We start from the raw sequence: 24,743 nt of genomic DNA on the forward strand, positions 1-24,743 counted from the left end.
TTGATTGGCTCATTCTCAATGGAGATCATCTGATTGGTCAGTTTATGAATACTTTCTGATTGGCCCTACATTCTTAGTGAATGACAATTCTATGAATATCATTTGAAAAAATAATTTCTGATAAATTTCGCTAGAAACTGAGGACACATTCAACTCATGAATGTTGGAAGCAGCAATGAATACAATAAAAAATACAACAAAATAACTTTCTGTGGAATGTTTGCATAGTGCCTAATATCAGGGCCAAATTTCATGGCTCTGCTTACCGTAAGCAAACAATTGTCGCTTACGGTGGCAGGGAAGTTCGCGCTTATGTCAAGCGTATTTCCTGGGTAAACATTGACTATTTGCTTACACGCCTGCATACTCATGTTTCTAGGCATTCTTCGCTTCAAAGCTAGCACAGAAATTCCACGCTTGTACAGTAAGCGTATAATGGTAATCGCAAGCGCAGAGTTCGTTGGAAAGCGGAACCATGAAATTGGGCCCAGTCTCTGAAAACATAAACAAACTTCTTCTGTTTTTTCATCATTTCCTTTGATTTGTACAACTTTACAACTGCTAGAAAAATACTCCGTAGTAAACCTTGTGTCCATTAAACATTATTCTATAATTTAAACTAATTTCTGAATTCTTGCATATATATGTAACACCACTGGAATTTTAAAATAAACTATACATTGGTGAAATTATTTTCAAAAATGTGCATATCTCTTCATTGTTGAATACTATATCTATCCCAAATTGGAATGCTGAATACAATGAAATAAAGATAGTAGTTGTCAACTGTTCATAGAGAATAAGTTTCCTTAAACTGGAAATATTCGGTTTTTTTAAATTGGAAATGAAAGAAAACAAAAAATCAAAAAACGAAAAAAAAAGTGCAAACATAACAACTAATAAAAAAATGTCAATAAATTTTACCCAAGACATTTGGAATCAAACTCTGAGTTATTCAATTTTATTTTTTTCTGCTTATCTTTCCTGGACTTGTTGAAAAGTTGTTAAATGATCGTTGCGTGATAGCGTTAATAACTCTCTCGCAAATAACTCTCGCGACATTACTGCTACGCGCAAGGCTTTTGCTTCAGCACTACGGCCCCTTTGGGCAGTAGTCATCCCTTTGGCAATAAGTGTACAATCTTGTAGCGAACATAAGAGAAATTGATTTTTTGAGACCCCTGAAGAATCAACTTAATAGTGCTAACAACTCTCTCGCAACAATACTCTCGCAAGACTACTGCTCCGCGCAAAACTGCTGCCCTTGCAACTACAACCCCCGTGAGGCAGTAGTCAGGAGAAAGCAATAAATAGACGTTAGAGCATGCACCGCCACATTTAACGACTTGTCCACAAGTCTTATCTTTTTAGAAGTATCAATCTTTCAGAACAAAGAAATGTTATCGCCGATGCGGAATTGCCAACTACAAAGTGTACTCGCATTCAAAATGAAAATAATAATCAAAGTCTGGTGCAATATTTCAATCAGGCCTCAAGACCAAAACCTCAGTGATTAACGCCTGGTTCAAAGGTCATGCGAGTTCAAAGTGAATTTGACCACAGAATTTCGCAACAAACAGTTCACTTAAGTTATACTGTGCTCAACTATCTACCGAGTATCCACTGCGCACATACAGTGACGTCAACTCTTGTATGATCCAGGCTTTACACCCCACATGGCTTTTGTATAAATCCAGGCTTGTCCAAAATGTGCAAATTTCACAAAGACCCAGACATGGGGCAGACAAAATCTTTCTTAACTTGCAGGAAAAAAATAATGAACATTGTGACAGGCAAGTTCTTTTCATGATTTACTTTTTTTTGAAAAACCATCTTGCTTTCCTTAACGGAAAAAACACCCAAATTCAATTAACAGCGTCTTAACAACTCCATTCTCATTTTGTTTTAAGATTATGTAGAGTTGGATTGTAACTGATGACCTTATAAAATTACAGACAAAATCAAAACAAAACTTGTCACTATAACTGATGAGACATCCACAAAACCTTGTAAAATAAAACTGCGACCGTGCCCCCTCAAAAAATAAGTAATGAATTCATTTTGTGAAGTCGAATCATCACCAGTGAATACCAATACATTTTGTGAGTATGCCCGACTTATTTTAGCAAGAGAGGGCCACGGCAGCTACTTTAAAAATAAAAACTACAAACAGAAATTAGACTAAATTGTCGGTAAGTCTTACAAGTTCTGGAAAGCGTTGTATTTCGTCCTCCAGTCGGCGCTGGATGCTGCCTTCTTCTTCTTCTTGCCGGCCGCTAGAGCTCTTGCTTTGGCCATATCAGATAAATCCAGACTTCCCTGTGTTTTGAAGAAAGCGAGAACCAACAAAGTATAAACATTTGTAACAGATTATTGTTTATTTAACAGTTTTTGTTGAGAGATCCCCTAACATCACAAGACCACGGACGACTGTCCTAGGGCCACCTACTCCTGTGGCTGAAACAGGGTAACCCTCTTCAAAGTCTGTAAGGATGTAGGCTTGGGTATCATCTACTAGAAGCCACCTACTCCTGTGGCTGAAACAGGGTTACCCTCTTCACAGTCCGTAAGGATGTAGGCTTGGGTATCATCTACTAGAAGCCACCTACTCCTGTGGCTGAAACAGGGTTACCCTCTTCACAGTCCGTAAGGATGTAGGCTTGGGTATCATCTACTAGAAGCCTGGCTGGTAGAGCAGAATGCACTACCTCCCCAACTTGTTTACGAAAGCAATTACAGTTAATTGCCTCGCTGAAGAGCCCAAGTAAAATGACCAGGATTCGAGTCTACACTCTGCTGCTGACAACACCAGAGCTCGGCCATGTACAATGTATAGATGTTACTAACACAAAACACTGGACTCTGGTGTTTCTGGCAAGCAGAATGTGGGTTGAGTCGTAATGCTGGTGCCCTTGAGCAAGGCACTTGATCATAAATGCTCTGTAAAAAGTTGTGAAGGTAGTGCATTCTGCTCTACCAACCAGGCTCCTAGTGGATGAAACCCCAGATGCCTTCATCCTTGAGTAGCCCCTAGAGTAGGTGGCAACCATAGAGTTATGTACAAGAACTAGAGGGCACACTGGTGATGCTTCTTGCACAAACGCGACAGGACCGCAAGAAGACACGCGCACCATTCTATACGCACGATGAATAAGAAACACACGTTGGAGTTTGTGTTTATTGAACGCTACGCGATGCTGTTTTTTCAACTTACAAAATGGCCGCACAAACACACGCTATGCAATGCCTTTTTGTTCAACTTAGAAAATGGTCGCCTGCCCACATGCCGAGTCGCGTATATAGGCCAGTGTGCCCTCTAGTTCTAACTCTATGATTCTGCTCTACCAACCAGGCTCCTAGTGGACGATACCCATGCCTACATCCTCGAGTAGCCCCAGAAATAGGTGGCAACATACCCCTGGTTACAGTTGATTTGAGTCAATAGCCCAATCACCTTCAAGTGGACGTTCGGCCTTGAAATGTTAGCCCATATCTCATAAAAGAACTTAAATATAAAAATGGTCCAAACAGTCTGGTCACTTGTTGGTAGATGGGAAACAGTATACCATATCACCATTGTACACAGAGAACTTGAGGATGGTACCCAGACTTTACCTCACTAGGTGCAGGTGCGGGCGGCGGTGCAGCCTTAGCTGGTGCTTCCTTCTGAGGTTTAACGGGTTCAGGGGGCGGGGGCGCCCTACTCTTTGCATGGTCGGGTTCGTCCGCAGGCTTAGGGGCTGGTTCAGGGGTTGGGGGTCTGACGACTACAGGTGCTGGCTCCTGGAGGAAAGATAAAGAGGGATAGTCCTGAAAGTTAATATTAGTTAATCAATTACACACTCGATCAAAACCATGACCAGTTTCTATGATCCTTATTGGCAAACTTTTCTGGAACCTTGGAGTTGAAGAAAACAGCAAAATAGAAGAGTTTAATGACTCGTGTCCGAAGACTCCGACTTGAGTCACAGCTTTAAAGACTCAGAAGCAATCAATCAAATAATTAAATCCTGCAGGTGGCAATCCGATACTCATAACTCACTAACCTCTCTAAAGGCAGTGGACACTATTGGTATTTACTCAAAATAATTATTATCAAAAAACCTTCCTTGGTAACGAGTAATGGGGAGACGTTGGTAGTGTGAAACATTGTGAGAAACGGCTCCCTCTGAAGTAATGTAGTTTTTGAGAAAGAAGTAATTTTCCAAGAATTTGATTTTGAGACCTCAGATTTAGAATTTGAGGTCTCGAAATCAAGCATCTGAAAGCACACAATGGTGTTTTTTCTTTCATTATTATCGCGCAACTTTGATGACCAATTGAGCTCAAATTTTCACAGGTTTTTTATTTTATTCATAAGTTGAGATACACCAACTGTGAAGAACAAATACCAATAGTGTCCAGTGTGTTAAAAAAAGGCAAGATATTAATTAATTTTGAAGGTGGCTACTGAGGGAGATTGCTAGATACTGTCAGGAAAATGATTCTACATCCTTGGTGAACATTTTAAAAAGCGGTATTTAAGGAGGAGTTTATGAGTGGTTTAGGGTGCAAATGAAGTGTTAGAAGGGGACCTTCAAAATTGAATGAATTTTAAAAACACCTGAGCGAATTTCACGCCTTACAGTTGATAAATCCTAACTTTTGAAAAGCGCAGATTAAACCTAAATAACCTTTTCTTTAATCAACCACATAGACATCAATATATATTGTTAGTAATTTAAGCTGCAAAGCTACAAACCTTCATAAATTATTAAAATCTCTCATAAACAACTATCACCTTTGCAATTTCAAAAACATGCAACAATTACCAATTTAATCTACGACATGCACATAGATATAAATAAACATTGTTAGTAACTTAAGCTGCTAAGCTACAAACCTTCATAAATTATTAAAATCTCTCACCCTTTGCAATTTCAAAGTTAGCCATAGGAAAATGCAACTGTTATCATTTGGTTAAAGGCAATGGACACTATTGGTAATTACTCGAAATAATTATTAGCATAAAACCTTACTAGGTAACAAGTAATTGGGAGAGGTTGATGGTATAAAACATTGTGAGAAACGGCTCCCTCTGAAGTAATGTTGTTTTAGAGAAAGAAGTAATTTTCCACGAATTTGATTTCGAGACCTCAGATTTAGAATTTGAGGTCTCGAAATCAAGCATATGAAAGCACACAACTTCGTGTGACAGGGTTGGTTTTTCTTTCATTATTATTCCCAACTTCGACGACCGTTTGAGCTCAAACTATCACAGGTTTGTTATATTTGCATATGTTGAGATACACCAAGTGAGAAGATTGGTCTTTGACAATTACCAATAGTGTTAAGTGTCTTTAACTGTTTGTGCAATCAGCCAAATAGAAAAACAAATTTCAGTCAATATTTTAACCACTTGTATTTTATTTTTAAACCACGGCGATACTTTCTTCCCAGACGACCATTTTATTGTCAACATTTTGCATTTTATTACACCATTCTGCGTTTTGACAACACAGTTTAGTATTTTCTTCTACCGCTGAATAAAAACCACCTGTTGATGCTCGTTATCTTACCGGTTCTGGGGTTGACTCCCTCTTCTGGAGTAGACTCTCTAAATTTTCAACCAATTTTCATTTACTACTATCACTACAGCAATACCTTCTTCTCGGACCACCATTTTGCATTTTTAATAACACAGTTTAGTATTCCCTTCCACCGCAGAATAAAAACCACCTGTTGATGTTTAGAGGTGGTGGCTCGTTATCTTACCGGTTCTGGGGTTGGTTCTCTCTCTGGTTCTGGAGTGGGCTCTCTTTCTGGTTCTGGTTCCTATGGAATTGTTAGAGAAGTTTCTTGGCATGTTTTATTTTTCTTGTATTGTGAAATGTTTCAAGTTTTTGTTAGCAATTTGTAAATGCATCAGTTTTATTTATCGATGTTGTCAAATAGTTTCCTTAATTTTGTTTGTGTGTGGCATAATTTGTGACAACACTTCATGACAAATACGAGCCGAGCGTATGCAATTTTTGTGTGGTACCTTTGTATTCATACGTACACTATTTCGGCCTGATGCTTCATGGAGGCAACTTGAGCAATTGCCTCTGTTCAATGCCTTGATGCCCCTTGAAACATTCCAGTTTCAGGCTTGATACTTCACAGAGGCAAATGCCTTGGCTGCCCTCGGCATTGTCTTGCTGCCCCTTTAAATGTCCCAATAGAAATGTACAATTTCCTCATAGAGGTGCCCTTAACCAAGGATAAAATGCCTTAGTGCCCTAGCTCTTTAAGAAATTAAGAATCAGGACTGATTATTGTCTGCCTTAAAATGAAATTACCATGAAATGTTTTGTTCATGTATTAAGGCAGCTATGTTTCCCAGGTTTATTTGTAGGTAGTTGTTAACGTTTCTGCATAAAACAGAAATCAGCTTTGAACAAAACTATTATTTGAATTCTGAGAGTGAAATTTGGAACAGGAAGTAAAAGTTGACTGTAGAAGATTGTTGAAACAAAACAAATAGATGCTGAAGACATTTGATTGAAAGTAAGGTTAGTGTACCATAATGAAGTAGTTTTAATTCAGATTTTATGTACGACACCTCAAAGACACCATGTTAGTTTTGAATAAAACTGAATATGACAAAAGTAATCATTTCAAACAAATGTGCACACAAAGGAAAACAGTTTGAAACCTTCACTTAAACAAAGTTATAGACCGACATTTTTTGTAACAGTCTTAGATTTAGAGTTGTGCGATTGAATCCCAAGGTTCAATGCAAACTATTTATAGAAGGTCTTCTATTTATAGAAAGTCTTCTATTTTTAGAAACAAGAAACTCATTCATGACGGTTGTTAACTTTGAACTTCCAACATTCTGGAATCTTAGGAATTTTTAGTAGAAATGCTGGTATTTTCTTGGACACCAAGAATGTTGTGAAGGCGATATTTGTTTAAATTGAACAACGTTTGTTGTTAGGTGGAACCAAACGGAAACCTTTAAAATATGTTAACTAATAAGAAAAGCCTTGTTATTTGACTCTCTATGTCAGTTGCTTGAAGCCAAATTCTACTACTTTTGTTACATCAATTTCTGAATATAGGGACATGAATGCGGAAGTTTGTTAATTGTCATGAATATGTTAAAATGTTTTAAACATTGTTGTTAGTTGCAGAAATGAAGATCGTAAAAGTTGTTTAATTGTGGGGAATTTGTTTCAAGGTTTTTAAACAATGTTGTTAGTTGTAGAAATGGAGATAACAATTTGGAGTTTGAAAATATGTGTTTGGAGTTATGTGTTAATCCACCATACATGTACCATAAGAAACACGCTTGTTTGTTAAGAAATTATATGTAGATAACAGTTGTTAGTTGTCAGATGAAAAAGATGTTTCATTTCAGCCTCTTGGAGATTTCAAGTAATGCTATACAGCCCTGGTGGTGTCATAGAGTTTTAAAGAAGAATTACATGTAGATAACAGGTGTTAGTTGTCAGATGAAAAGGATGTTTCACTTTCAGCCTCTCTCCTTCTGCTATGGTAGTGGTGTTATCACACTGTGGGTTAGTGTGAGCATATTTAGGCAGTCAGCAGCCCAACTGGTTTGAGTATGATCCAATCAAGTTAGAATAGGAGTTACAAAGAGATACCAGGTGTTAGTTGTCAGATGAAAAGGATGTTCCACTTTAGCCTCTTTCCTTCTTCAATGGTAGTGGTGGGTTAGTGTGAGAATATTGGAGGTTAGGTGGTGAAGAACTGGAGAGGAAATTCTCCTTACCGGTTCTGGAGCAACCTCTACTATAGGTTCAGGTTCTGGTTCTACTGCAGGTTCTGGTACAGGTTCTGGTTCTACTGCAGGTTCTGGTTCAGGTTCCTAAAGTGTTGTCATGCATAAATTTGCATAAATTAAACTGATCTCACCTTATGTTCCCATATTTGAAGGAGGACAATTTTCTTCCAAAATAAGTTTTGTAAAAAATCAAACCTTGAAGTGATCTCGCCAGATATTCCCATATTTGAAGGAGGAAAATTTCTTCTAAAATAGTAACTACATTTAGATTCAGTCTCCTGACGATGACTAGAGCAAGCTAGTCGAAACGTTGAGACCAATTCAGAACTGACTCCGCAGCAGTACAGTTAATTACGATCCTATAAGCTAAAGTAGTAGTCCAGTCTAATTTCAATACCATCCGCTAATCCGTTAATTCAAACTATGGCCACCAATTTTTCAGTTAAAAGTCACCACTTACTTTATGTAGTTAACAAGTTTTTGAAAGATTAGTGAGTTAACTGAGAAATACACATAAAATTGGTCTTCTTAAAAAAAAAATACAAAAAGGATCCAGCGTCAAAAAAAGGATGAGGGAGGGGATGGTCAACTGGTATTTTTTTTATTTGGCCTTAGTTATGGTGGGTTGAATTCTAGTTCTTACCGGTTCTGGTTCTGGTTCTACTACCACAGGTTCTGGTTCTGGAACTGGTTCGGGCTCCTAAAGAATTATCATGCAAGTTATAAGATAGATGCTACAACAAAGATATCCATTTATTGTGAAAATAAAAATGAGTTTAGAGCTTAAAGATGAAAGTACAAACCTCATTCTCTTCCATTTAACATAGCTCCAGATATTATATATTTTTTTAATGAGAGATCACGCCATATCACAAGGCCATGCACGACCAATTAAAGATTATTATTATTATTATCTATTTGGCAATTCACATAAAAAAAAGAAATTACAAACAATTTAAACTAAAAGGATAAAACTCTTAAAAAGATGAGGGCAACACTTCACGGTCACCATTGGCACGTTGCCACCTACTCCTGGGGCTGAAACAGGGTTATCCCCCTCACAGTTCATAAGGATGTAGATATGACCTGTGACCTTTGACATGTGACCTACATGTATGACTTACAGGGTGCGTTTGTTAAGCTTCCCTGGGTCGACCCCGGTCTGCCCCCGTTTTTTTGAATAGCTTTGTCATTCCAGGCGCTCACCCGGGTCAGCCCCCAGTGCCCTGCTTGTGGAGTGGGTCACTTGGGGGTGATCCGAGGTTCATGACGTCACCACGAGAGGGCGAGTGTGATCGTTCGATTAGCTCTTGTCAGGGGCTCACCCGAGTAAGCTTCGACCCAGGGAAGCTTATCAAACGCACCCAATATAAGAGAAGGATAGGGGTGAGTTCTTACCGGTATTGGTTCCGGTTCCACCACTGGTTCTGGTTCCGGTTCTGGCTCCTACAAATTTTAATCATGCAATAACACTTTCACAATTCATGCTTTACATACATGTACATTACTTTACACTACAAGTAAAGCCCGGTTCATACTTATGGCGAATGCGAAGCGAATGTTGGTGACGCATGACTGGTATGCGCTGCCCTTCAAATCGTGGGAGTGTCGTGGCCGAGCGATTAAGACCACCAAATTCAAACTCTGGTGTTTCTGATCAGCAGAGTGTGGGTTCGAATCCCCAGCCGTGACACTTGTGTCCTTAAGCAAGACACATAACCATTGCTTCGTCCTTCGGATGGGACGTAAAGCCGTTGGTCCCATGTGTTGTGTAACGCATGTAAAAGAACCCAGTGCACTTATCGAAAAGAGAAGGGGTTCGCCCCGGTGTTCCTGGCTGGATTGGCAGCATATTGCGCCACAGCACCTTGTAAACCATTACATGGTGCTTAATGATTAGGTCTTATATCTCAAAATTCGCCCCACTCCTTGCAGTAATAATACCTGGCGCTTTGTATCCTTTGGCAAAAGGCGCGTTATAAATACGGTTATTATTATTATTATTTATGACGCAAGAAAATACACTTCACATGAAGTATACGCAAGCAGTATGAACCGGGCTTAAGGGACCAAAAACAAATAGCAAAGAAGAATTTGCAGGCGTATAAATAACCCTAGACACCCACAGCATTTTCCATAGTGCCCTGTGCTGTGGTGGCATTTATGTGCTTAGCAAGTTTATGTGCTTAGCAAGGGTTCTGTAAAAGTTCACTTGTCAGAACACTTGATATTCTCAGAAGCAACATTTAGGCTACAGGCCTGGAATTACACAAATGCCACAGCCTCTGTTGCCCCAGGTCTTGGTGCCCCTTCAGAGCCGTCAAGCTTTACAATGGACTTGCCCTTTGCAAAATGAAAATGGCCTTGCCTTTCAAAGATGAAACTCAAGGCCACGGCCCAAATTCATAGAGCTGCTCGAAAGCACAAAAAGCTTCTAAGCAAACAAATTATGCTTACCATAATATAATTACCAGCCAAACTACCATGTAACATGTACATTTGTGACCGTTACCCCTACTCATTTGTGCTTAGCAGACAATTGTTAAGCAATATTTTCTGCTTGCGCGTCTCTATGAAAGTGGGCCCTGGAGGTTATCAAAATTTGCTTTCAATTGATAAGAAGTTCTTTAGGAACCTACCGGCTCTGGTGTTGGTTCTCTCTCTGGTTCGGGCGATGGTTCCTATCAAACAAGAAAAAAGTAAAATGACAAATTAACATCGTTAAAGGGTCTATAGATGTACTTTTTGTATGTCCACAGATCCACAGTATGTCCACAGGACCACAGTATGTCCACAGATCCACAGTATGTCCACAGATCTACACTTAACTTACACAGTTTGAAGATAATGATAGTAGAAAGCGTTCCTGGAAATATTACTTGCTGAGGTGCTGTAGTTTTTGAGAAATGAGTTAAAAAATGTCATGAAAATAATTTTCGTCTCAGTGATCATGATACGAAAATTATTCTAGCATGTAAAAACATATTTTCATGAAATTGTTTTACTAATTTCTCAAAAACTACAGCACCTCAGCATCTAATATTGTAAGGTACGCTTTCTAGTATCATTATCTTCAATTGGTGGAAGTACATGTATGATGTAAATCTGTGGACATTGTGTTTTGTGTTACAGAAAGAACCCAAATCCTTAAATCCCGAATGCTAGTAATTTTACTATGCCTTCTTGCAGTAACACCTGCTGCGTTACCAAAGACACGCGCACGCAGTGATGTTTTTACTCAGCTTTTTCGTTCCATCCGAAAGTACCATTGCACGCTGGCAGCGTGCCAGCGTGCAATGGTACTTTTCGGATGGAACGAAAAAGCACGGCGAGTGACTCAGCGTGCAATGGTACTTTTATTTGCTATCACGTGACGGACCAATCCTCCAATCAAATGGCAAGGATCTGCTTGGGGTTATATAATTAACACCCAAGCAGATCCTTGCCATTTGATTGGAGGATTGTCCGTCACGTGATAGCAAATAAAGTACCATTGCACGCTGAGTCACTCGCCGTGCTTTTTTCGTTCCATCCGAAAAGTACCATTGCACGCTGGCACGCTGCCAGCGTGCAATGGTACTTTTCGGATGGAACGAAAAAGCTGAGTAAAAACATCACTGCGTGCGCGTGTCTTTGGTAACGCAGCAGGTGTTACTGCAAGAAGGCATAGTAAAATTACTAGCATTCGGCTTCTACAGTTGAAATTGTTTGTTTTGAAAGTTGTTTCTTTCAATCAAAATGACAAAGTTCTACTTGGATGTTATATAAAACAAATAATGAATGTTTTTCATTCGTGCAATGGTGCGAATATGTTCATTCGTTGAAAGCTGGAATGTTCCATTCAACTCGGCTCCGCCTCGTTGAATAGAACATTCCATCTTTCAACTCATGAACATATTCGCACCATTGCACTCATAAACATTCATTATGTGTATACTAATATAAGTCTGCTGTCGTCATCTTTTTTTTCCTCCGGCTATAATTATGTACTATTATTTCAGCTGAGCGAAACGCTTCTTTTCATAATTAAGGAGTGAACAATAGTTTTCAGCTGACCTGGTTGATGTATTGTTTAAATAAATATAAATCCTCGTAGCATGTCGAGTCTAAGATGTTAAAACAGGGGAGGGGATAGACGAATGAAAACCTCACTTTTTCATTTAAAACACACAAATTAAATGACGGCTATTAATCGTGTGTTAGGATCATAGCGTATTATCGAGTTTCGCATCGTCTCTACAGTGATGTTTTTTTCAAGGGAGATTTTTGCTTATACTTTCAGCCATAAAAACACACCCTTAAACCAGTACATCACTTCCACAAATAGTTATGTATTAGCACATAGGAAAGATGACATGTCTAGTGATATTGCTGTCTATTAGAGGGTTCATTCAATATAATCTTTATCAAAATAAAACGATTTTTACGGAAACAATAATATTTCACTTGGCAGCAAAGAATAACACAATATTTTTTTTTAAAGGTTGAAACTGTATAGTGCGAGGTCTTATAACATTCACTAAAAATCTATCCTAGTTTATTATCCACATGCAGTTCTTTTATTGAATGAATAGTAGTGATTTACTGGGGGGGGGGGGGCTTCTACTTTTATTATTAATTGGTATCCTTTACTTCTGATGTTTACATTGTTGATTTACTGTGTAGTCTACGTGGTTAGAGCGTTAAGTTTGGTGTTTTAATTGTTTTATAGACACGCCGAAAACCAAAGTGCATTTCAGTGTAGATTTGCAATAATGCAAGAAAGGCAAACAAAACATTGACTTGATGACTTCAGCTGCTCATGAATATAAAGGGAACATTTGTGTTCAATAGAGTTTTGATGCTGTTTCATGCACGAGAGCAAAAGTGAAAGCACACATCACTGTTTATACTGTTTTAAAACATCGGTCGTCGTACTCGACAGATCAAAACTACAATTTCCGGCAAAAAAATAGAGACTTAGTGTCTACCATGACTTAAATCAACTGAAGGTTTTCTCAGTCAATTTCGGCAAATGAGCAGCCTATTTAACCTCCAAGCTATTCTATTTCGCGCGAAATCGAGTGCTACTGAAAAGGGTAATTTGATTTCGTTTTATGATTAGTCAATGTAGTGCGTCATTCGATTTAACAAAATAATCATTCAATTTAACAGTTAATCAAAGCAGCATTCAAATTCGCAGACGCTTCTTGAGGCGTGTGTGTCACGAAAAAGAATGACGTTACGCTAAATTGACGGATTTACGCTAATTTGACTCGACTCAAAACGAAATGGAATGTCCTAATTCTGAATTTGAACGCAGTAATACCGGAGAGGCAAACAGCTTAATTTGAACGCATGAAAATAAAGATGACTGCTCATTTTCTGAATTTATCGAGGAAAACCTATATTAAGTCAAGTAATTTCTTTTAATCTTTCCACTATAATTATGCAAAACTAATTTACAACATCTTCGGTAGACTTGAGTAGATTTCACAAAAAAATTAAATAGTTTACGAGAGTTTACGAAAACAATATTTTTTGCTAATAAATTTGTGAAACCAAAATGGTCTTGGCACATTACACAGTGTGAGCTATTTTTGATGACAGTATTGATTCCAGACCAACACTGACTAATACTGTTCGTCATATTCAATGCACTCGGTTCATTAGTGTTCTTTGCAGCAAATGCTTAGAAAAAAGGGTCCGCATACGTTTGGTAAAGACTCTAAAATTTAAAGGCAATGGACACTATTGGTAATTACTCAAAATAATTATCAGCATAAAACCTCACTTGGTATTCGAGTAATGGGGAGAGGTTGATAGTATAAAAGATTGTGAGAAACTGCTCCCTCTGAAGTGACGTAGTTTTCGAGAAAGATGTAATTTTCCACGAATTTGATTTCGAGACCTCAGGTTTAGAACTTGAGGTCTCGAAATCAACCAGCTAAACGCACACAACTTCGTGTGACAAGGGTGTTTTTTCTTTCATTATTATCTCGTAACTTTATTATCTCGCAACTTCGACCAATTGAGCTCAAATTTTCACAGGTTTGTTATTTTATGCATATGTTGAGATACACCAAGTGAGGAGACTGGTCTTTGACAGTTACCAATAGTGTCCACTACCTTTTATGAAAACCACTTATAGTTACTGCGGTAAAGGAAAATACTATCACACAAAAAATTGACTCTGAAATCCCTTACTGACAGTACCGTGTCCCAGATTGTGTATTCCTATTGTAGACCTTCTTTTTCATGCATGGACATAACCGCTTCAGTTTTTCTGCAATATCTCACAAACGCTAATAACATCTCTTGGAATCTATGATAGTTTCATGGCCGAGCGGTTAAGAGCACCAGATTCAAGCTCTGGTGTTTGATCAGCAGAGTGTGGGTTCGAATCCCGGTCGTGACACCTGCTACATACAATTGGAGAGGTAATAGTGCTTTCTGCTCTACCGGCCAGGCTTCGGACTGACGATACCCAGCCTACATCCGTATGGACTGTAAAAGGTGTAACCCTGTTTCAGCCCTAGGAGTAGGTGGCAACGGCCTCTGGACAAAAATAGTTGTAGCCAACACCTTGAAGTGGCCTTCAGGCCTTGTGTGTCTGCGGTTATATATAAATGGATATGTATTTGTTTGTACTTGTTTTCTCTGAAGAAGGTCCGGATTGGATCGAAAGCTAAGGCCATCTACCCTATTCATTATATATATGAGAGACTAAGACCAAACTTAGTCTTCGCTTTGCGAATCATGTCTCTTCCATAAAGACTAAGAAACCGTACCCAGTCTCTATCCACTTCAACAGCCCCAATCATAGTGTCATTGATGTTGAACTTCTGGTGATTGAAGCTTGCAATGGTGATGACACACACCGCAAGAGTAGAGAATCACACTGGATCCACCAACTCAAGACAGTCAAACCCTTTGGACTCAACATAAACACTGGTGTTAAATAACTTCTCATTACCCTCCACTTCACTTCTGCCTAAGAACTTATTGCTGGGTATATTCTATACATAAAGTATAAATTAATCTAGTTTAAAGTTGGTTTTATTAATTCATCACTGTAACTATCTGATGTAAGTACCCCCCCCCCCTTTTTGTCCACAGGTCCCTCATACCTATTTTTAAAATCATCATACCTTTGATCTTGCTATTCTTATTAATTGACCATTGTTAGTTGCATCATGATGCAACTTGCTCTCTAATCCCACCCTTTCATGTCTCCCTGCATTGTTGTCGAACAATACATTTACCACTTTTATGGTCCAGTAACCCATCCTTTTATTCTAAACAACCTTTGTCCTCGCCACTTCACTCCTATTGGTTCATAGCCACCAATATTGTTTCTGAAATAGGAACTTTGATTGGCTGTTATTTTCCCGCTTCTTTCTGGATCCTTTCCTTAATCCCTTTCCCCCTCTCTTTTTCTATAAATGGATATGTATTTGTTTGTACTTGTTTTATGCCTCTGAAGAAGGTCCGGATTGGATCGTAAGCTAAGGCCATCTACCCTATTCATTATATATATATATATATCAAATAATAAACCACAAGGGAAACTGACAGGGTACATTTTTTAAATATATATATATATATTTGTTACTGTAGATGGAAACAAACAGTGGGTTCCAATGACCAACCGTCAAACGTATATAATTACACCCTTTAAAGTTGAGAAACTACAGGTAGTTTCCCTTCTTGCAGCGGTTGCATTACAGAGGGGCGTCTCCTCTCACTCCTAATGTCAGACAATGCAGATGCTCCGATAGTAATGGAGTTATTCTCACTCAGGAACATTCTCTCCGTCGATCCGCTCGATCCGGCGTCCTGAGGAGACTTAACGGAAACCGGAACCACCCTTGTACTGAACCGCTTCCTCTGGATCCGAGTGGCACAGCGACGAGTAGCCTCCCGTAAGATCCTGATGAGTTTCCACATCCCGTCCTTTCCTGCCTTGCCGGCTAACATGGCCACCAGGGCCGACATGGCCACCTCCTCCAACCTCATGGTGGTCTGGAAGATCCACCAGGCCAGGCTTCCACGAACTCCAGATCTGAGTAGACGCCGAAAACCCCGACTGCCCCGTAGATGTTGGTGACACAGCTTGCCAGTGCTGCAACAGCACAGTAATGGACCATGCGGTATAGTCTCAATGGAGAAGCACTCTGCTCTTTGCTTCCTATTTAAACAGAAAAAGACAAAGAAGAGAAATCATTTAGCAGCTTTCAATTCACTTTCAATTCTTCAAGTGTCAAACTAAAATCTTGAGGGCAACTCCGAAGTCTTTGAGGGGTCACTGACTCTCAACAAGTTTTGGCGATAGTACGAACTCCCGAGTCTTTAAGGGTAACTCTCAAATCTTTGAGGGTATTTGTCAAGTCTGTGCGTATCTCTCAAGTCTTTGAGTAGTTACTAACTCTCAAGTCTTTGAGGATAACTCTCAAGTAAACTCCCAAATTATCATTAGCAGAGAGTCGAACTGAACTGTTGTCCCTCCCCACATACATAATTATCAGCAATACGAGCTTTTCTCTGCACCGACGAGTTGTAAAGGCATTAAATCACCTTTATTGGTCAGTTTCATGAAACAGATACAAATAATTGATGTAGCCTGAATTGGCAAAAAGAAAAGGGGAATATTTTGTATGATGCCTTACCTCTCATTCCTGATTTGGAGAAAGTAGACGCAAAGTTCTTTTTCATCAAGTAACCCACACGGAAGAAGCCAAAGGCCAGAAGTCCACTCCACGTAATGTAGATGAATTGACACAGCAACAAAAACAGTTTGAGTTCAGTAAATGCAGGACACAGCATGTCGCTTCCCAACACCAGAAGGAAATGGAACCCACAGCTCAATGACACCGTCGAGAGAACTTTTTGAAATCTCGGAGGTCCCAGAGATAGCCTTGTGGTGTCGAGCAGAACAAGGAGGAGAGTTGTCATTGAAGCGGTCATACACGGGAAGCCCACAGACCACATCATGCGCGAGAGTAGCAGTGGTACATTCTCGTTGGAGCCGTAGGGGTTATTGAACAATGACACTGCACGGGTGACTCCTAACACAAGAAGGAGAGAGTTGAACGTAAAAGAGAGAATACTCTTGTTGCCCTTTTTGAGCTCATAAATCAAGGATATCAATATCTGACCACCGTAGAGACCGAGGAGGGTGAAATACACTGCGAATATATAGACGTGGCATTGGAGAGCAACTCCTAGAATAGATGGCAACACACTCCAGTCGGGACCTGGTTCGGGCCAATCTTCACCAACAGGTTCGGGTTCTGATTCAGACTCGGGCTCTGCACTTGGTTCTGGTTCAGGCTCAGATGTTGGTTCGGAATCGGGTTCAGAATTTGGCTCTGATTCAGATTCAGATTTTGGTTCTGAATCCGCTTCCGCATCTGGTTCTGATTCGGGTTCAGATAATGGCTCAGATTCAGGTTCAGAGGTCGGTTCTGATTCAGGTTCAGCAGTTGGTTCTGATTCAGGTTCAGATGTTGGTTCTGATTCAGGTTCAGCATTTACTTCTGACTCAGGTTTAGCAGTGGGTTCCGATTCAGGCTCAATATTTGGCTCTGATTCAGGTTCAGCATTTGGTTCTGATTCAGGTTCAGCAGTTGGTTCTGATTCAGGTTTAGAAGTTGGTTCTGATTCGGGTTCAGCAGTTGGTTCTGATTCGAGTTCACCTGTCGGTTCTGATTCAGGCTCAGCATTTGGTTCTGATTCGGGTTCAGCAGTTGGTTCTGATTCAAGTTCACCTGTCGGTTCTGATTCAGGCTCAGCATTTGGTTCTGATTCATTTTCAGCATTTGGTTCTGATTCAGGTTCAGAAGTCGGTTCTGATTCAGGCTCAGCACTTGGCTCTGATTCAGGTTCAGCATTTGGGTCTGATTCAGGTTCAGAAGTCGGTTCTGATTCAGGTTCAGACGTCGGTTCCGATTCAGGTTCAGAAGTCGGTTCTGATTCAGGCTCAGTATTTGACTCCGATTCAGGCTCAGCATTTGGTTCTGATTCAAGTTCAGAAGTTGGTTCTGATTCAGGTGCAGCAACTGGTTCTGATTCGGGTTCAGAAGTTGGTTCCGATTCAGGTTCAGAAGTCGGTTCTGATTCAGGCTCAGTATTTGATTCCGATTCAGGCTCAGCGTTTGGTTCTGATTCAGGTTCAGAAGTTGGTTCTGATTCAGGTGCAGCATTTGGCTCTGACTCAGGTTCGGCATTTGGTTCTGATTCAGGTTCAGCATTTGGCTCTGATTCAAGTTCAGCAGTTGGTTCTAATTCAGGTTCAGAAGTTGGTCCCGATTCAGGTTCAGAAGTTGGTTCTGATTCAGGTTCAGCATTTGGTTCTGATTCAGGTTCAGCATTTGGTTCTGATTCAGGTTCAGCATTTGGTTCTGATTCAGGTTCAGAAGTCGGTTCTGACTCAGGTTCAGCATTTGGTTCTGACTCAGGTTCAGCAGATGGTTCTGATTCAGGTTCAGAAGTCGGTTCTAATTCAGGTTCCGAAATAGGTTCTGGTTCTGATTCAGGTTCGGCATTTGGTTCTGATTCAGGTTCAGCATTTGGCTCTGATTCAAGTTCAGCAGTTGGTTCTAATTCAGGTTCAGAAGTTGGTCCCGATTCAGGTTCAGAAGTTGGTTCTGATTCAGGTTCAGCATTTGGTTCTGATTCAGGTTCAGCATTTGGTTCTGCTTCAGGTTCAGAAGGCGGCTCCGATTCAGGTTCCGAAATCGGTTCTGCTTCAGGTTCAGCAGTTGCTTCTGATTCAGGTTCAGCAGTTGGTTCTGATTCAGGTTCAGAAGTTGGTTCTGGTTCGGATTCAGGTTCAGAAGTTGGTTCTGATTCGGGTTCAGCAGTTGGTTCTGACTCAGGTTCAGCAGTTGGTTCTGATTCAGGTTCAGCATTTGGTTCTGATTCAGGTTCAGAAGTCGGTTCTGATTCAGGTTCCGAAATCGGTTCTGGTTCGGATTCAGGTTCAGAAGTTGGTTCTGATTCGGGTTCAGCAGTTGGTTCTGACTCAGGTTCAGCAGTTGGTTCTGATTCAGGTTCAGAAGTCGGTTCTAATTCAGGTTCCGAAATAGGTTCTGGTTCTGATTCAGGTTCAGCAGTTGGTTCTGATTCGGGTTCAGGAGTTGGTTCTGATTCAGGTTCAGCAGTTGGTTCTGATTCAGGTTCAGAAGTCGGTTTCTATTTCAGGTTCAGCAGTTGGTTCTGATTCAGGTTCAGCAGTTGGTTCTGATTCGGGTTCAGCAGTTGGTTCTGACTCAGGTTCAGCAGTTGGTTCTGATTCGGGTTCAGCAGTTGGTTCTGATTCAGGTTCGGAAGCCGGTTCTGAATCATGTTCAGCATTTGGTTCTGATTCAGGTTCAGAAGTCGGTTCTGACCCAAGTTCAGAAGTTGGTTCTGATTCAGATTCAGAAGTCGGTTCTGATTCAGGTCCAGCTGTTGGTTCTGATTCAGGTTCAGCAACTGGTTCTGATTCGGGTTCAGCATTTGGTTCTGATTCAGGTTTCAGAAGTCGTGTCCGATTCAGGCTCAGCATTTGGCTCTGATTCGGGTTCAGCATTTGGTTCCGATTCAGGCTCAGCCTTTGGTCCTGACTCAGGCTCAGAAGTCGGTCTGATACAGGTTCAGCTGTTGGTTCTGATTCAGGTTCAGAAGTCGGTTCTGACTCAGGTTCAGAAGTTGGTTCAGATTCAGATTCAGAAGTCAGTTCTGATCAGGTTCAGCTGTTGGTTCTGATTCAGGTTCAGCAACTGGTTCTGATTCGGGTGCAGCATTTGGTTCTGATCAGGTTCAGAAGTTCGGGTCCGATTCAGGCTCAGCATTTGGCCCTGATTCTGGTTCACCTGCAGGTTCTGATTTCTGGTTTCAGCAGTTTGTTCTGATTCAGGTTCAGAGGTCGGTTCTGATTCAGGCTCTGGTTCTGATTCACGTTTGTTCCTGGAAAGATACTTTCGTGCATATCTCTCAATCCTGAATACCCAACACCCAGAGTCGCGAAATTATCTATCCTGTGGGATCGAGTTTCAATTTCATGTTAGTCAATATATCTTTAGATGTCACTTTTACTCAAGGTTTCATTCTTTCCCTGAGGCTGCTGTCAACATCTTCAGTCTGTTTCCAAATTCAAGAACGGAAGAACTGTTGTTTATGGAAGGGTCTCTCGAGATCGGTTTCTCAAAGTTTGCTGTGTGTAGTTGGAAGAGCATGAAAATCAGTTGCAGCGAAAAAACTGCGTGAGTCTGCATTGTGGTTCAGTTGAGGGATCCGATGAACCTGAGTGGGAAAGTTAAGAAAAACACAAAGAAAACGAATAAAAAGACACTGTTCTGCTGACTTTAATTAATTTCAAAGCATGACTTTTGTATACATTTGCAGCACACGATACCTTTGCTGCTGGTAATAGTACAACGGGGCATTCATATTGTGCTCTACAAAGCACACATCTGCCCACAACAACAAAATGGCACAGCCTATCACAAGACCACACACAATTAATAGTGATGGTCAAACAATTTAAACACCCCAGTTTTTGCAGTGGACTATTGTGTGTGTGTCTCTCTCTGTTAAACTGATTGACCTATTGCCTGTGGGCAATACCTACATCAACTTATTGCCATCTCAAAATGCTCCTGGAAATTTGTTATCGCAAGCTACTGTATATTTTCAGCATATATTGATTTTGAGTGTTTATTTTTACTTTTTAACGTTTACCTTCGTTTTAAAGATTGACCAGACAGTGGTAAGATTAGAATTAAGTCTTTAGATTTGAATGATATATTTTAAAGGCAGTGGACACTATTGGTAGTAACTCAAAATAAATATTAGCATAAAACCTTACTTGGTAACGAGTAATGGGAAGAGTTTGGTAGTATAAAACATTGTGAGTAATTTCGAGACCTCAGAATTGGATTTTGAGGACTCTAAATCAAGCATCTGAAAGCACACAACTCCGTGTGACAAGGGTCATTATTATCTCGCAACTTCGAGGACCAATTGAGCTAAATTGTTCACAGGTTTCAATTATGCACATGTTGAGATACACAAAGTGGGAAGACAAGACTTTGACAATTCCCAATAGTGTGTAGGGTCTTTAAGATGTAAACAACAATATAACATTACTATTTTCATTTCAAGCAACGTAAACTCATCCAGCTTCCAAAGCCGTAATTGTTCATGAAGTGTTCGCGATTACTTAACAAAAAAAAAGTCAGGGACAACAGTCACATATAACGACCTTTTCTTTCAAAGAAAAACAAACAGACTAACAGAAAAACCAAACAGTCTAAGTTAGAATCAATCATAAAGCAGCCATGCCTAAAAGTCACCGGGTTCCTGCCCTTGAGGTTACGCCTTTTTGCTTCGCTCTTAATCGACTCCATTGAGTTTGCAGGTGGCCCGACATTGATTAACGGCACCCGTAAAGAAATAAGAGTCCATCCCACCGATACCATCATAACCAATCACTGTTAGGGTCATTGGCAAGTAATTTATGTCTAAATTCAACCGAAATAGTTGTTGGTAGAAAACCCAAACCTGCAATATACCATTTTATTATTGCAACGTCATTGTACAGGTGGACTAGCATTGATTTAAAGACATATGCAAAGCAATGGGTCCATCGCACCGAGATTTAATAGTTCTATGGTGCGTTTTCGCGGCTGTAACCCATATCTGTTTCGGTCATTGGTTAACCATTGGCCAATTCAAATGACATAAACTGCTCACAAAAAGTAAGGAAACTTTTTTGAATCCAGTATATTTGTTACTATTTATTACTCTCTTTGTATATGGTATATATCAATGCAAAGCTGAACTGTTTCTCTTTAAAATGATACCACATTTGCAATGATTACATGTTGCTGAACTTGGCTACACGAATAACAATGAGGCAAAGTCACAAATCAAATGTGCCAAAATTACCGTTGTCTGTGCTAAATGGTCAATAGGTGATGCTCAATAATCAAACCGATCAAGCTTTTCAGAACCATTAATGGTTTACACAAAGATTTGCAATAGTGAGCTCATCAGACACAGTTAACCCTTATCTCTTGAAAAACACCTTGTTTGATGGGTATTTGCAAGACGATATTCTACAGCCGATTGCAGTCCCATACTTGCAGACTCTTGGACCAAAATGCCATCTTTCAAGATGACAACGCTCACCCCCATCGAGCCCGACTGGTACCTGAACAATGTTGGGGTGCACCGGATGGATTGGCCCGTTAACAGTCCAGACCTGAATCCCATGGAACATCTGTGGGACCAGCTTGGCCTCGCTGTCCGCGCCAGAACCACCAACACATCAACTGTGGCTGACCTAACCAAGGTTCCTTAATGAAGAATGGAGCGCCATCCCTCATCATCAGCGCATCACAAGACTTGTGTGCAGCATGAGAAGAAGGTGCCCAGGCTGTCATCAACGCCTTCGGATCATCCACTCGTTATGAACTTCTTGTATCAATAAAGTGTATTAAGAACAGTAAGTTGTCTTGCTCTATACCAAACTTCTTGTCTCAATAAAGTGGATTAAGATCAGTAAGTTGTCTTGCTTGTTTGAATTACAGTGTCAATTTGATTGTTCACACGGTAACACAAAATTGCTAATTTTGGCACATTTGATTTGTGACTTTGTCTCATTCTCATTAACATGGTCAAGTTCAGCAACATGTAATCATTGCAATTGTGGTATCATTTTAAAGAGGAACAGTTCAGCTTTGCATTGATATATACCATATACAAAGAGAGTAATACATAGTAACAAATATACTGGATTCAAAAAAGTTTCCTTACTTTTTGTGAGCAGTTTAGTTTGGTAATATTCATACCCTTTTTTTGCCAACAAAGGTATGGACAACCATGGAAAGCCATAAATGCAAAAAAAAAAACACCCAAAAACAAAACTAACCCAGATATACTGTTTGATACATACGTTACATAACATAAAACAAATAGTGTTAAATTTGTTGGAAACAAACCAACCAATCATATTGGATGTATCTGATTTAGTTTTAAGTTTTCTGGAAACGTTGAATTAATTGGTAAATTAAAACGATTAAATGTACAACGATTGAGTGTTTCATTCGGCCGTCCATTCCAAACAGCTTTGCTTATTTAATAACAATAGAAAGGCCTTTAGCAGTCAACGTTGAGTGCTAAATAGTAAGAAATACTCACAGATTAGTTAGAAGTCTCTTGGTCTTTTAAAATTAAAACACAATGTGCAGTGACAACTTTAAAGACACTGGACACTATTGGTAATTGTCAAAGACCAGTCTTCTCACTTGGTGAATCTCAACATATGCACAAAATAACAAACCGGTGAAAATTTGAGCTCAAACACACACTTGCCACGCGAAGTTGTGTGCAATTAGTAGATGGTTGAATTCTAGACCTCAAATTTTAAATCTGAGGTCTCGAAATCAAATTCGTGGAAAATTACCTCTTTCTCGAAGTTTCTCACAATGTTTTATACCATCAACCTCTCCTCGTTACTCGTTACCAAGAAAGGTTTTATGCTAATAATTAGTTTGAGTAATTACCAATAGTGTCCACTGCCTTTAAGTTTGGTTTCCCTTTTCTATTATTTTCTGTGGGGAGTATGGATCTTTTTTTTTTGTGACATCGGAGGATGACTATGTCGTACAAATCTCGTCTTTGACACTACTCGTAGTTACTCAAAATAATTGTTAGCATAAAACTTGTAACGAGCAATGGAAAGCTATCGATAGTAAACACGTTGTGAGAAACGGCTCTCTCTGAAGTAACGCCTAATTATTTCGAGAGAGAGCAAATTTCTCACCCAAATAATAAAACACTTCAACTGAAGCCTTTTATTATTTATCTGAAAGCACACACAGTATTAAAGGGTGTATGTAACTTTTGTAGGACAAAAAACACAATGTCCACAGATTTATACTAAACCTACACAGTTTGAAGATAATGATAGTAGAAAGCTTCCCTGAAAATACTACGTGCTGAGGTGCTGTAGTTTTGGGTAAATGAGTAAAACAATGTCATGAAAATAATTTTCGTCTCATGAGACGAAAATTATTTTAATCATTTACAAACGTATTTTCATGACAATGTTTTACTCATTTCTCAAGAACTACAGCACCTCAGTAAGTAAGATTTGAAGGGAAGCTTTCCACTATCATTATCTTAAAACCTTGTAAGTTTAATGTAAATCTATGGACATTTTTAAAAAGTACCCAAATCCTTTAATGCAACAAGGGTGTTCATCTTTCATTAATCTCTTGCTAATTCGATGACCAAATTGAGCAAAAATTGCACAGTTGGTTATGTTATGCATAATGTCGGGAAGTGATAATACTGGTCTTTGACAATTATTACCAAAAGCGTCCAGCCGTCGATTTCACCAAACTCTTTCTAACTTAGGATTGATCTTAAGACTTAGGACGAGTTAATTTCTGTGTCCGAAGACGTTGGGACGCGTTGAACCCATCCTAAGTTAGGACGGGTTACTCGTCCTAACTCGTGAAATCGGTTGCTGTGCCTATAAGTGATAACATATTATTTCAAACTCAAAAGGGATAAGTGCCCCAGGAAGATTAAATGGCTCTTGTTCAAGGCTTCCGCTATAGTTTTTCTCGGTCAATTTCGCCAAATGATCAGCCAATTTAACCGCCAAGTTATTCAATTTCGCGCGAAATCGAACACTACTAAAAAGGGTCATTCGATTTCGTTTTATGATTCGTCAAATGTTATGTTGCGTCAGACTTGCGGTAAGCAGAGCCATGCAAGGGGCCATTCTTGCGTGGATTGTGCCTACCTAAGGTTTCCTGCCTAAAATATTATTTCTTCAACATCCTATCTATCTTAATGGTCACAGTGCAAGGCTACTTTTCAGGAATAGAATACAATTTCATTACCAGAAAGAAGTCAAAAGAGCACTTACTGTATAATAGCAGTGAAGCTTTCAATCAAAGTCCCCCGTAAGAACGGAGCCTTAAACGACAAA

At 39.7% G+C, this 24,743-nt stretch overlaps 1 protein-coding gene across 1 annotated transcript; it reads right to left on the bottom strand.

The window, feature by feature from the left end:
* Positions 1–9: 9 nt before the first annotated feature.
* On the bottom strand, positions 10–19,252 carry LOC117306688 (proline-rich transmembrane protein 3-like). The gene is given in 11 exon segments (XM_033791170.1): positions 10–2,319; positions 3,616–3,783; positions 5,755–5,814; positions 7,760–7,855; positions 8,415–8,471; positions 9,170–9,217; positions 10,411–10,452; positions 15,446–15,792; positions 15,795–15,941; positions 16,420–18,921; positions 19,024–19,252. Coding segments are annotated over 11 exon segments (3,816 nt in total). The 3' UTR covers positions 10–2,199.
* Positions 19,253–24,743: the final 5,491 nt, after the last annotated feature.

This window comes from Asterias rubens, unplaced genomic scaffold (assembly GCF_902459465.1).
Source record: "Asterias rubens unplaced genomic scaffold, eAstRub1.3, whole genome shotgun sequence".
NCBI classification, from domain to species: Eukaryota; Metazoa; Echinodermata; class Asteroidea; order Forcipulatida; family Asteriidae; genus Asterias; species Asterias rubens.